The 13,213-nt window shown below is 34.0% G+C and overlaps 1 protein-coding gene across 2 annotated transcripts in view; it reads right to left on the bottom strand.

The window, feature by feature from the left end:
• The window catches only part of ZDHHC21 (zinc finger DHHC-type palmitoyltransferase 21), a 63,483-nt gene that overhangs the window by 7,494 nt on the left and 42,776 nt on the right, over positions 1-13,213 (bottom strand). For both annotated transcript variants that reach the window (XM_055301939.1, XM_055301937.1), the window contains one exon: positions 8,773-8,889. In XM_055301939.1, coding sequence (XP_055157914.1) covers positions 8,773-8,889 — 117 coding nt within the window. The remainder of the gene's footprint in view (positions 1-8,772; positions 8,890-13,213) is intronic.

Raw genomic sequence — 13,213 nt, 5'->3', positions numbered from 1 at the left:
TAACCTCAATGATTGCCTACACTCTTTATTCTTACTTTATTGCACATACCAAATTCAATGATTCTGTTGATTTAATCTGGAGTTTAAAAAACTGCTCAGGAACTTTATTCATGAGAGATTATATATCTGTTTTATCTATCACTAATGTCTATCAATTCTAAAATAGACTTTTGCTTGACTTCCTAGCACCTCTTATCCATGTATGGACAGCAGCTTTATATCTTCCATGGCACCTAGAAGCAAAACTTTTCCAAGTGGATACTCAATATATGCCTGCAGCACTAAACTCACTGAACATGGACAAAAATAGCATGATTCCTTAATTTTTTTCATTGCAATCCAAAGAGAGAGTATTTCCTGTTAATCATAGCTCTCTCTCCTCCTTTGAAGCCAGAACTCACTATATTCCTCATTTGAAATAATCAGTTCTTTAAGCATCTATCTCCAACAGAGGACCTATATCTTTTATTAAAGCTGTATCTTTTATTACAGATCTGAAGTTCATATAAACATTTAATCAGTCATGGAATTAAAGTGAGAAGGCAGCAGATCTTACATGTATAGTCACTGAAAATCTCTTTCCAAAATAATTCCTGTACTTCTCTTCATCAAGCCACTTTCTGGCTGTGTTAAAACCTTAGGAAAGTTACTAAAACTCTGTATCTCAATTTTCAAATAATTCCTTACTCTTAGCTTTTGTAGGCATTAAATGAGTTAATATATGTTAGAGCCCTTAATAACCCCTCAATAAATGGTAGTACTACTTTTTACTAGATATTGCCTATTACACTTTTTATTGATATTTATTGATATACTATACTCTTTTTGAGAGGGCTGAGAGATAATAATATCTCAATTACATTAGAATATAATTTTTAAAAAGTGGATTGTATAATGAAAGATAAAATAACAGGGACTATGGGAGACTACACAGATAATCCAATGTCCACAAGGGGCTTACAATCCAGTTGAAAAAATAAATACTATGTACATAAACCATGATTCATTTACTCATTTATCCATCTATCAAAAATATACTAAGGACGTATTATACCACAGTCCTTAGAATCAAGGAGCTTATAGTCAGTGAAAGCAGTCAAGTAGACAAGATAATTTGTAATACACAGAGAATGACAGAGAGAATAGTTACATAAAATAACATATTGTTTAAGTAAGCCTTAGGCTAAATATTTGGAACAGCTGGAAACTATGTTCACAATCAACACTCCAGGTCAACAACTCTTACATTTTTAATATAACATTATACTTTCAATAAGATTTCTGGTTATCAGTATACTGGTAAGTAAGATTGGTTAATGTGCTTCTCTGCCTGAGATTTAGGGAGTAACAAAAATATTAACAAAATGTGACAGAGAGAAGCACAGGAATCATTGTGGGAAAGATCTACAAGTTAACTATAAATATAGGATTCAGTGCTTCCTCCAATCCTACGGTAATATTTTAAAGTCAGATCAAAAATTCATGTAGATTCAGAACATGAGAAAATGAATGGGTAAAAATTCAAGTAAAATGAAAACTCATAAATGTTTAGCTTCTTTACCAAAAAGCGCATCAATTTAATCACTCAAGTAATTAATAATGCTTTGAGAAAATTAAAATGCACTATTCCTATGGAAGAACTTCTAGAAATAGTTTTAGATAGTTGTTAATTACTTGCAATTTTATCAGAAATACAAGAAGACTGACACTGAGCCAGAGAGATGACACAACACAAATATACTTTTCACAGAGGAACGTGTTTATGCTAAAGAGCAATACAATTCCACACATAATAACTTTGATGCTAGAGGCATTTTTTAAAAGAATGCTTTTGTATTACTATTATGCAATGTAACTTAGTATGTATTTAAACCAATTCTTTGGCAAGGGAGAACCTAGGTTGTATAAAGTTCTCTATATATTCAAAGTTCAAAGAAATATTAATTAGCCAATACTTGTGTATAATATTAAAAGCATATAAGAAATGGCATTTTTAATTCTCATGATTTTTCTAGGTTTTTAAAACCCACCAAGAAGATATTTCAGATATTACAACTAGAAGATTCTATTAGAAATATTTTGTTTTTATTAAACAAAAAATATAATTCAGAATAGAAAACAAAATGTTATACGGAATGCCCTTTATAAAAATGTTAAGTAAGCTGAGTTCAGCATAATTAGCCATGATTTCCATATTTGCAATGCTGATCTGTAGTTGAGTAAACCAAACATAATTTGTACAGAGACTATACTGAATGGTGCTATTCACCACACGGATTCAGTGGCATACTTGGCAAAATTTAATTATAAGGATTAATAATCTCGGGGCTACATTTCTGGGTATATATTAAAAGGCAGGTAAGTCCACTAATTGATTAATGAGAATGCCATTCAGTGGATAATCTCATTTAAACTAACTGAACATTTTGAACATAAGATACTTTTCATTGTATAAAATAACCAAGTTAAAGTTAAGTCACCCCTGCATTTGTGATTCTTTCTGCATTTAAGTAATCATGAATCAGGATGTGGGGATGGGGGAGCATTTTCCCCCTTTTAATTTGAAAAGCTTTACTGTAAGCTATCTTTTTAGTAATTCAAGTAGAGTCCAACAACAGTACCTGGGAGACTAACTGAGCAAAAGTTCATTTTTTTCTTTGAGAATTTAAAGCTCAAAACCACAGCTAAATACATCTTCCCCATCCTGCCCTCAACCTCACCACAACTGAGAAAAGCACTCTGCTCCAGAGGCGCCATCAAAAGCTTAAGCTATTATATAAACTCCACGGTGCCCAGGAAACAAAAATGCTTGTATACAAAATTTAGATAAACTGTCAGAGCAGTGTCATGGTACACAATAGCTCACTGTCAGAACCTCACCAGAAGGCGCTGTACCAGCTGTTAGAGCACTTCTTGATGAACTCTCCCCAAGCCCAGTGACTGAAAACATGACTAATACAATCATCCAGCACTATGAGTACTGGTGCTCATCAGAATGGACATTATTCTTGGCTGTGTGTGAACTACTGCTCAATAAGAAATTCTGACAACATCAATTACATTAATAACAACATCACTATCCATTTCGGAAATAGAAACAAAAAGGCTAAGCAGACTAAGTAAGGAATAATTAGAATAATCTGCTCCCTAAATAAAGAATGCTTCAAAGCAGATTGCTCTGAAAACATTTTAACTTCAATATTAATTTTAGTAAATATGCACAAACATATCTTTAAACATATGTCTAAAATTAAATCTAAAAATAATCAAAGGTAAATCCTCTAAAATTGGGTTTAAGATAGTCTATTGCACAGAAACATCTGTTTGTGTTGAGATCTTTTAACCTTGGAAATGAGATTAGAAATCCACTGTTTTTAAATTTAATTTCTAGTTATTTTATCTGGGTCACAGATAATCTGCTCTTGCTAAATCTAAAATGACATCAGATAATCATTACTGTAATTACCTTCTACTATTAATAAGAAGACAGGATCTTCTCTCTCACATGGACAGAAATTATTTATTTATTCCAAGTAAGAATAAGGAAAAAATTACTGAAAACGGATGTGCTGCTTCCTCAAAACCTCACTCTAAATCTAAAAAGGACAGCATTTGTTTTGCCTATTTGTTGTCTAATAAGCCTATATTCAAGTTATGTAATGATACAGTTTATATAACGAAATAATACTCCTACCAGTGTTTTCCCAAAATGCCTCCTGGTCTTTGGAATGCAGGAATAAGGGAAGGAGGAAGACGTCAGTGGAAGGATTAAATTTACTGTGATTCCTTCTCCTTTTCTTTCATAAGCTGCCTAACAAATTCATCACTTCTTTCACATTGTGAGAGATGCTTGGATTCAAATTATGACAAAAACACTCCCAGGTGTGAAATTTCCTGTGGGTAGTACTAATTTTTTCATAAAATGAAACAGCAAGCATACTGTATTTTAAAAAAGCAAAATCTCTGTATTTTTAATTTTAATTAAAATATTAAATTCTTTTATTTAAATACTAATAGTTCATTAGATTTAAAATTAATAGTGAGGTTTAACAACTTTAAATAATTAAACCCTAAAGAGCCTTAAATCAATGTGAGGAGGAGTACATTCTGGAAACCATAAAAGAAATTTTGTTTTTAATCCCAAAAGAATGATGCTAGAAGCTCACTATGAAAGCCCAGAAAATGGAATTGAAATTTACTGTAAATGTCCAAAGTACTTAGATTCAATAGGAGGTAGAGTGGGTAAACACTGGACTAACAAATATATATCTTAACAATGCAATCTTTTTTTTTGCATTCTTTTTTTGAATGTTTCACAAATGTATAGTTTCTACAGATATCAGAACTGTTTAGTAGAGTATTCTGAGAGGGCACTATATGTACACAGAAAGAAATGAAACTTTTGGAGAAAGCATTATATAACAAATGTGGTTTCTACTTAGTTTTAGAAATAGCACAACATCAGAACCCAAACTCCCCATCTTAAGACAATGAAGTGCTGTTCAGTATTATAGCAAAAGAAAAAATCATGCAATTTGGAAAATATTAACATGTTGGTAATACAGAAGAGAGTCAGAATAAAATCTGATATCATATATCCTTTAAAAACCAACAAATTCAATAAGTAATCTGATATTCTTCATCCTTTAAAAAGCAACAAATTCAAAAAATAACTTTATGGCCAATTCAAAAGTGAACACTAAAATTTTAGAGTGGAGATTCTTGAAAGATTTTTGAAGACTTTGCTGCCCAACTTCCTTCTCTGAAGCTTCTGGGACTGCTGGGTAAGAAGGAAACTGTTGCCCCCAGCTATAAACCCAATGACCCTTATAAGTAACTTGCACTCTTAGCAGCAACATTCCAAATGTCCATTTCCAGCCATTCATCATTTGAAACAGAAAAAAAATCTGAGAATTATCATTTCAGAGGATATAAACCTCTACCAATGATCTTGGCAACTGCAAAAGTGAAAATTCAAAAAAATGTGAGTATAATCTAACAATTCTGACATAACTTAAAGACAGACTATAAAAACAATTATGAATTAGTATAAGAGTAGAGAAAAGAGGCAAAGACCTACTTTCATCTTCACTACTGTTATTAAAACCATGTTATTCATCATCATTCGAGAAATCATGATATTAAAAAATATTTCAAGCTGATTAACAATAAAAGTAATTTAAACAGACATTATACAATCGATGAACAGCGAATAAGCACATGAAGAAGTGTTCAGTATCACGAGTCATCAGGGAAACAGAAACTAAAACAAGATGCTAAAAAAACCAACCTCAGGAGTTGCAATTAAAGGCTGACAACAACAAATGTTGACAAGAATGTGGAGCAACTAGAATTCTCAATCATTGTTGGTGAGAGTACAAATGGTACGGTCTCTTGGGAAAAAGATCTGGCAGTTGCTTATGAAATAAAAGATAAACTTTTCTTAAGTGACAAAGCAATTCTTGTCCTAGATATTGCCCCAAGAAAATGAAAACATGTTAATACAAAAAGACCAGAACAAAAATGTTCATAGTAGGTTTATTCACAATTGTCCAAGCTGGAATCGAGCCAGCCTTCTATCAACAAAGTAAATAATTGTGGCACAGTCATACAGTGCAATACTACTCAGCAATGATAAATAATCATCAATACATGCAACAACACAGATCAAAAAAGATTATATTGAGTGAAAAACTTACATAAATGACACACATGAAATTCTACAACCAGTACTAATCTATGGTGGGGAAAAATCAGATCAGTAGTGCCTCTGCGGAGGAGGCAGATTTATTGCCATGAGGCATGAGGAAACTTTCTGAGGTGATGGTAATATTCTGTTATGAAAAGTTTTGGGGTGCACTGCTCATCCAATAGGAACACCCAATAGGAATACTTAAATGTATGCTCTTCACTGTAGGAAATTTTGCCTCAAAGGAAAAAAATGTAAACAAGCATCAAGCTCTAGTTAATGATTTGCATGGTGAACAATTTGATGCAATTTATTTTGATATGTATATCAAAAGATAATATAGACTGATAGTTTGACATGAGATAATTATTCTACTATGTCCATTGTGGCTGGATATTCACCCACCCACATGCAAAATTCTTCAAAATTTCCTGTGTGTTTAGTATTTTTCCTATAAAACCTAGGGAGCAAAGGTTATGAGTACCTTATAAAGTATGCAAACACAGGTTATACAGGAAATATGTTTTCCCTCCATTTCTGACTATTCTTTCTGTTCTATTCAGAGGCTGGTTACCACTACCTATATCTAATGTGCCTTTCCAGGGGTAGTCTGAATACAGATAGAAGGACAGAGAGAGACACACAGCTATTTCCTGCATATTTCTTTTTTTCTGAAAGTTAACATTGTTATTAACATTTCTTACTGATCAATAAGAGGAAAGAACACATTAAGAAAATAGGACACTGACAAATTATATGCAAAATGAATGAAAATAAAATGAGTAAAATTAACACCTAACTTATGAGAGAAATAGTCACTTTGTTAAGAGCTATATTGTCATAATTGATATACTATACAATTCACACATTTAAAGTGCACATTTTGATGTTTTTTTTAGTATGTTCACAGTCATTCAACCATTACCAAATATGTTCAGCACCTCATACAAGAAACCCAATACCCTTTAGCCATCACCTCCAGTCCCCCTAGCTCTCCACTCCTAGTTAACCATTAATCTCCTTTCTGTCTCTACAGACTTGCCTATTCTCGACATTTCATATAGATGGAATTACACAAAGGCAAGACTTCTTATGACTGGTCTCTTTCACTTAGCATAATGTTTTCAAGGTTCATCCATGTGGTAGCATGCATCAGGACTTCACTTCTTTTTAGGGCAGAATAATGTCCATCGTATGGATAGTCCACATTTTGTATATCCATTCATCAGCTAACATATCTGGATTACTCTCAGTTTGGGGCTATTACGTATGAACAACATTGCTATAAATGTTCATGTACAAATTTTTCCATGTGAACACACGTTTCATTTCTCTGGAGTAGACACCTACGAGTGGAACTGCTGAATGAAATGATGATTCTGTGTTTAACTTTTTAAAGAACTGCCAAACTGCTGTCAGCACTGTTTAACATGCCCCCTAACAGTGTGTGAGGATTCTGATTCCTCTACATCCTTACCAACTTTTGCTATTATCTTTTTTTCATACAGCCATCATAGTGTGTGTGAAGTGGTACCTCATCATGGTTTTGATTTTCATTTCTCTTATGACCAGTGTTATAGAGCATCTTTTCATGTATTTTTTTGTCCATGGATATAACCACTTTGAACAAATGTCCATTCAGATTCTTTGACCATGATTTAATTAAGCTGTCCTTTTATTATTGAGTTACAGGAGTTCTCTATCCTAGATATAAAAAGCCCCTTATCACATACATGATTTACAAATATTTTCTCCCATTCCATGAGCCACCTTTTCACGTTCTGGATAGTGTCCTTTGAAGCACAAAAGTCTACACTTTTATTTAACTATATTTTTTTCTTGGTTGTTTGCACTTTGGGAGTCATATCTGAAACACTATTTCCTATTCCAAAATTTACTACTATGTTTTCTTCTAGGAGTTCTATAATCTTAGATCCTACATGTAGGTCTATAATCCATTTTGAGTTAATTTATGTATTATGGTTTGAGGTAAGGGTCAACTTTATTCTTTTGCATGTGTACATTTAGTTATCCCAGCAGCATTTATTAAAGACTTTTCTTTACCCCATTGAATAGTTTGGGCGCTCCTGTTGAAAATCAGTTGACCATATTTATATACAAATACTTCTAGAGTTTCAATTCTGTGTCTTTTATATATATGTGTGTGTACCTTTTGCCAGTACCATGCTTTTTTGATTACTGTTACTTTATAGAAAGTTTTGATACATTTTTTTTCTTACTATACATTGTTTTCACTGAACATATTCTGGTAAACACTTAAGTTTAATATACATTTGCTATACATAACATAACAATGGAGATCATTTCTTACATACATATTTATACATATGTCAATAGTTTCTGCAAAGTAAATGTGTAGAGATTGATCAAAAGGACTGTGCATTTTAATGTTTGATACACACTGACAATTCACCTTTCCAAAAGGTTATGCTAATTTATCCTCTATCAACAATGTATAAGAAAACCTTAACCTACATCTTCTACAATGCAGTGTATTACCAAACTTTTAAATCATTACTCAATATAATTTTTCTCACTTTTTGAACTTCTCTGTTTGATAAATCCCATTTGACTAATAAATATATGCAAAAAATAAATAAGACCTAATTACTAATAAAACGTTTCTACCAGCAACTCCACTTTTTGGAATTTATCTTAAATAGTTTAAAGAGGAAAACGAGATGTTCAAAGTAGTGTAATTTGTAATATAGAAAAAATATTACACATTAGATGCTGATCAACAGGAAAAGTGTTAATTAAAATACAGTCGAGTCACTAAACAGAGTATATTCAACTATTAAAAACTATAAACATGGAGTCTGTAGTCATATAAAAATATGCTAATTTTTAAAAGCAGGATACAAAATTGTATAATTGTATATATACTCTATACACCTATTGTAACTACTTTAAAATTACACAGGCATATGAAAATGAAAATATATAAATAGCTATGGATAACTTTCTCCTTTAATTTATAAACTTTTTGTCACTTCTTAGAATTAAGTTCATAATTAGGGAATATGTTCATAAATACATTACATTAAAAAAAACATACTTACTGTGATGATGCCAATTAGCTGAGTATAAAAAAGTCCAGTTATTCCAACTAACATAGTGATGCCCATAAAGGCAGCTAGTCTCATTATGGCCAATTCATGCCTAACAACAAAGAGGTCCTATAAGAAGAGAGAAAAAAGACTTAAAACAAATTGAGAAGTTACTTAAAATTTCAAAACAGTCAAGAATTAACCCATTAACATTGCTCCCTTATCTTAAAAAAATACTCTCCCCCTTTTAAGTTTATTCCACTTAATACATAAATATTAGAAAATTTCAAAAATAAGTGTTTTTAATTCATAGTAGCAAGCCAAAAAATAGGATTTTTACTACTCTTGTACCAAAAAGCCTCAATCCTAAAGTTCCAAATTAGCCAAGCTTATTTACTGTTTCCAGAAAAACAAAACAAAACAAAAAAAAAAAACAAAAAGAAAACATACAGTGCACAATCTTTGGTTACACAAAAGGAAATTTTATTATTATACTTCTAGAGAGTTTGAATGTACAAGCCTGACTCAGAGTATTAAGGATCAAGTGATCAAGACACCTAGAGATACGTCACTTAGTCAAAATGAGGGGGAAACATAAATGATAGGATCGTGTGGACCAGCTCTCTTTAAGCCTTCTTCACCCATTCAACTATCCATCTACTCAACCATCACCACCAAGCACTGTGCTATGTAACAGAAAAGTAAGAATGAGAAAGATATGATCTATGCCCTGAAAAAGCTGCAGTTTATTTCAAGAGAGAACCCAATTTTTTGAAACTCAAAACAACATGATATATGCTCTCTAACGGGGATGCATGCAGAGGACTGAAGAAACACCAAGCAAGGAGGAGAAATGTAAATGCTGAGGGAAAGCTGATTTCCTGGCTCAAGGCATAAAAACGAGTCTCTTGAAAGTGAACCCAAGAAAGTGGTGTAAAAACAAAAACAAGAAGCATTTCATTTCCTCTGTTACCAAGCAGAGAGACCAGAAGAGTGAGAGAGAGTTCTGGAAACCTACTGCTGCTAAGCTCTGGAATAATACTTCCACAGTGAACAGAAGCAACAAATGAATGGGAAGGACCCCCAAAATATAACCACCCACATGCTTTTTAAACACTAATTCAGGTTAAGGCTTAAAGATATCTTCCTGGCAACATCAAAAATAGGGAGGTCACTGAACATAATGAGTTTGCTTGAAACAAAAGAACTGATGCCTTTCTGTGTATCACAGTGACCACCCACCAGACTCAAGCAGAAATCTGAGTCTACACCCAAACCACTCAATTCGTTAGTCTAGAAAAACTTAAAATTCACCAAGACACTCATGATGCTGTTTAGCAGTCAAATTCTGGCAGTCAGTTCAAAAGCTCAGTGAAAAGAGCCTAATGCAGAGTCCTTACAAAACATGCTAAAATAAAAAAATGGAGCCATGTATAAGAAATTAAGTGCAGTAAATTCTGCTATAATGCTGCTTGAAAACACGAATGTGTTCCAACATGGTCAGTATGTGAAACAACAGCTTGAGCGTAGCAAGAATTCCATTTACTTATGTGTGATTTTTAACTGCAAGAAACCCTACATGATTTTGGAAAACCACACACTGCTAAACGAAGGTACATGGGATTACACATAACACGTGCACACATCTGAACACCTACTGGCTACCATAATTCATTGTCTGTATTATGAATCACACTCTGCCACAACTGCTATTACAATTTTCCCTCAGATTTCAGATGGCTCTCCTTCCATTGCCTCCGAGTAAGTCACTTACTGCAACCTGTCTGATGCCCACTTCCACAACTATATGGCAGGTCTCTTTTAAGGTAAAATGTCAAGTCCAGTATAGTATTATGTATGCATTTCTTAACTATTTAACGTGTGAAACCAAGCTGTTGATTTTATTAGGTTCTGATCCTTTTGAGAGTCTTCTGATCCTTTTGAGAGTCACTGACAAAGTTTCTGAGTGTTGTGCCTCCATCTTCCCATAAGCCCTGTGGTTTTCACTGCATAATTTTGCATAGAAGGGTGAATTTCAGAAATGCACATATGGTGTTATAGTAGAGTGGAGTGTAATAAAAATACCATATTTGACCAAATAAAAAGCATCTTCTCTTCTCCCAATGAAAAGCTTTTTAAAAAATTTTGTCAACTAGGATTTATAAATCTTGGGGATGATGAGACTAAAAGATCTAATTCTAATATTACATTTATTCACTTGGTTTCATACTTATATTTAAGAGTATTTGTATAAGACAGTAAAATACCTTGAGAAATTCCTTTTTTAGCACATTATCTTGGTCATTTAGCACAGTTCTTCAGAGCACAACATCCTTGCTTTAATTTTTTTTCATGAAGCAATTCTGGGATCTAAAAATTGGCCTGGGAAACTTTATCCAAATCACAAGAACCCGTTTACTATTCAAGATCTTTACTACATAATCAGTGTTGTGGCTGAATGTGTCTCCCCCAAAATCCAGATGTTAAAAACTTAATTCCTAGGACCCTAGAATGTGATCACATTTGGAGACAGAGCCTTTAAAGAGGTGAAGGGTTTAAAACAAGTCCTTTAGGGTGGGCACTAACTCAATCTGACTGGTAGCCCTGTAAGAGTAAATTAAAAAAACACAGACACCAGGGATGCTCAAGCACAGATGTCCTCATGTGAGGACACAGCGACAAGGTGGTCCATCTGCAAGCCAAGGACAGAGGCATCCAAAGAAACCCAACCTGCTGACTTCCTGCTCTTCAACTTCCAGCCTCCAAAACTTTGAGAAAATGAATTTGTTGTTTAAGCCTTCCAGTCTCTAATAATTTGTTATGGAAGCCCTAGCAAACTGCTATAATAAAGATATATCTTTATCGTTTTCATTTTCCCATTTTTTTTTTTTTTGTTAAGAAATGTCTTTATGGGGATCCCTGGGTGGCTCAGCGGTTTAGTGCCTGCCTTTGGCCCAGGGCGCAATCCTGGAGTCCCAGGATCGAGTCCCACGTCAGGCTCCCGGCATGGAGCCTGTTTCTTCCTCTGCCTGTGTCTCTGCCCCTCTCTCTCTCTCTCTCTCTCTCTCTCTCTCTCATAAATAAATAAATAAATAAATAAATAAATAAATAAATAAATAAATAAATAATCTTAAAAAAAAAAAAAGAAATGTCTTTATATCCAGAAACCGCATAGGATGTAAGTTCATTTTAGGGAAAAATAGCACCACTCGCTCAAGAATGAGAACATCTGAAACCACACAGAGCTTTCATCTATACATTCCTTTGCTATCATATTCTCTCCCTCACCTCTACCCTGAAGGCAAAGATTACTAATTCATTCTTCATACCATTTGGATACTACCATGTTTTACTTGTATATTGCAAATACCTTCTTCTACTCTGAATCTACCTTTTCACTTTCTTTATGGCATATTTTGATAACTCCAAGTGCTTCAATTTAATGTAAACCAATTTATCAATCTTTTCCTTCAATGCTTTAGGGGCAGCCTGGGTGGCTCAGCGGTTTAGCGCCACCTTCAGCCTAGGGCGTGATCCTGGAGATCCAGGATGAGTCCCATGTCAAGTTCCCTGCATGGAGCCTGCTTCTCCCTCTGCCTGTGTCTCCGCCTTTCTCTCTCTCTCTCTCTCATGAATAAATAAATAAAATCTTAAAAAAAAAAAAGAAGCCTGAGGTAATAATGATTTATTCATCTATTATCATTCAAAGCCTTTAATTTTTTTTTTAATTTTTTTTTAATTTTTTTTTTATTTATGATAGTCACAGAGAGAGAGAGAGAGAGGCAGAGACACAGGCAGAGGGAGAAGCAGGCTCCATGCACCGGGAGCCCGATGTGGGATTCGATCCCGGGTCTCCAGGATCGCGCCCTGGGCCATTCAAAGTCTTTAAAAGCTTTATAGTTTTGCCTTTCATATTTAGGTCACTAATCCACCTGAAATTGATGTTTATTCTTTTTGTACACTGAAACATAGGGGTCTGAATTTGTTTATCCTTATACCAGTGACTTACACTTTAGTTACTATGTCTTTCTACTAAATCTCCATACCTAATGAACCATGTCACCCCTCTTGTTCTTTTTCAAGAATGTCTCATTCTAGATAATCTGTATTTCCATCAGAATTTTAAAATTAGTTTTTCAAATTATAATACATAATCAAGACTCTCTCTCTCTCTCTCTCTCCATTCAGCTTCATATCTTCCCCCCAGACATCTTGTACTTTTTTGACCATATTTAATTCAGGAACTTCCTGTTTCTTGATTCTATTTAAAAAGTTTTGCTATTGGGGATCCCTGGGTGGCACAGCGGTTCGGCGCCTGCCTTTGGCCCAGGGAGCGATCCTGGAGACCCGGGATCGAATCCCACGTCGGGCTCCCGGTGGATGGAGCCTGCTTCTCCCTCTGCCTATGTCTCTGCCTCTCTCTCTTTCTCTCTCTGTGACTATCATAAAAAAA

The sequence above is a fragment of the Nyctereutes procyonoides genome, unplaced genomic scaffold, assembly GCF_905146905.1.
Source record: "Nyctereutes procyonoides isolate TBG_1078 unplaced genomic scaffold, NYPRO_anot_genome, whole genome shotgun sequence".
NCBI lineage: Eukaryota > Metazoa > Chordata > Mammalia > Carnivora > Canidae > Nyctereutes > Nyctereutes procyonoides.
This window is presented reverse-complemented; position numbering and strand designations above follow the sequence as displayed.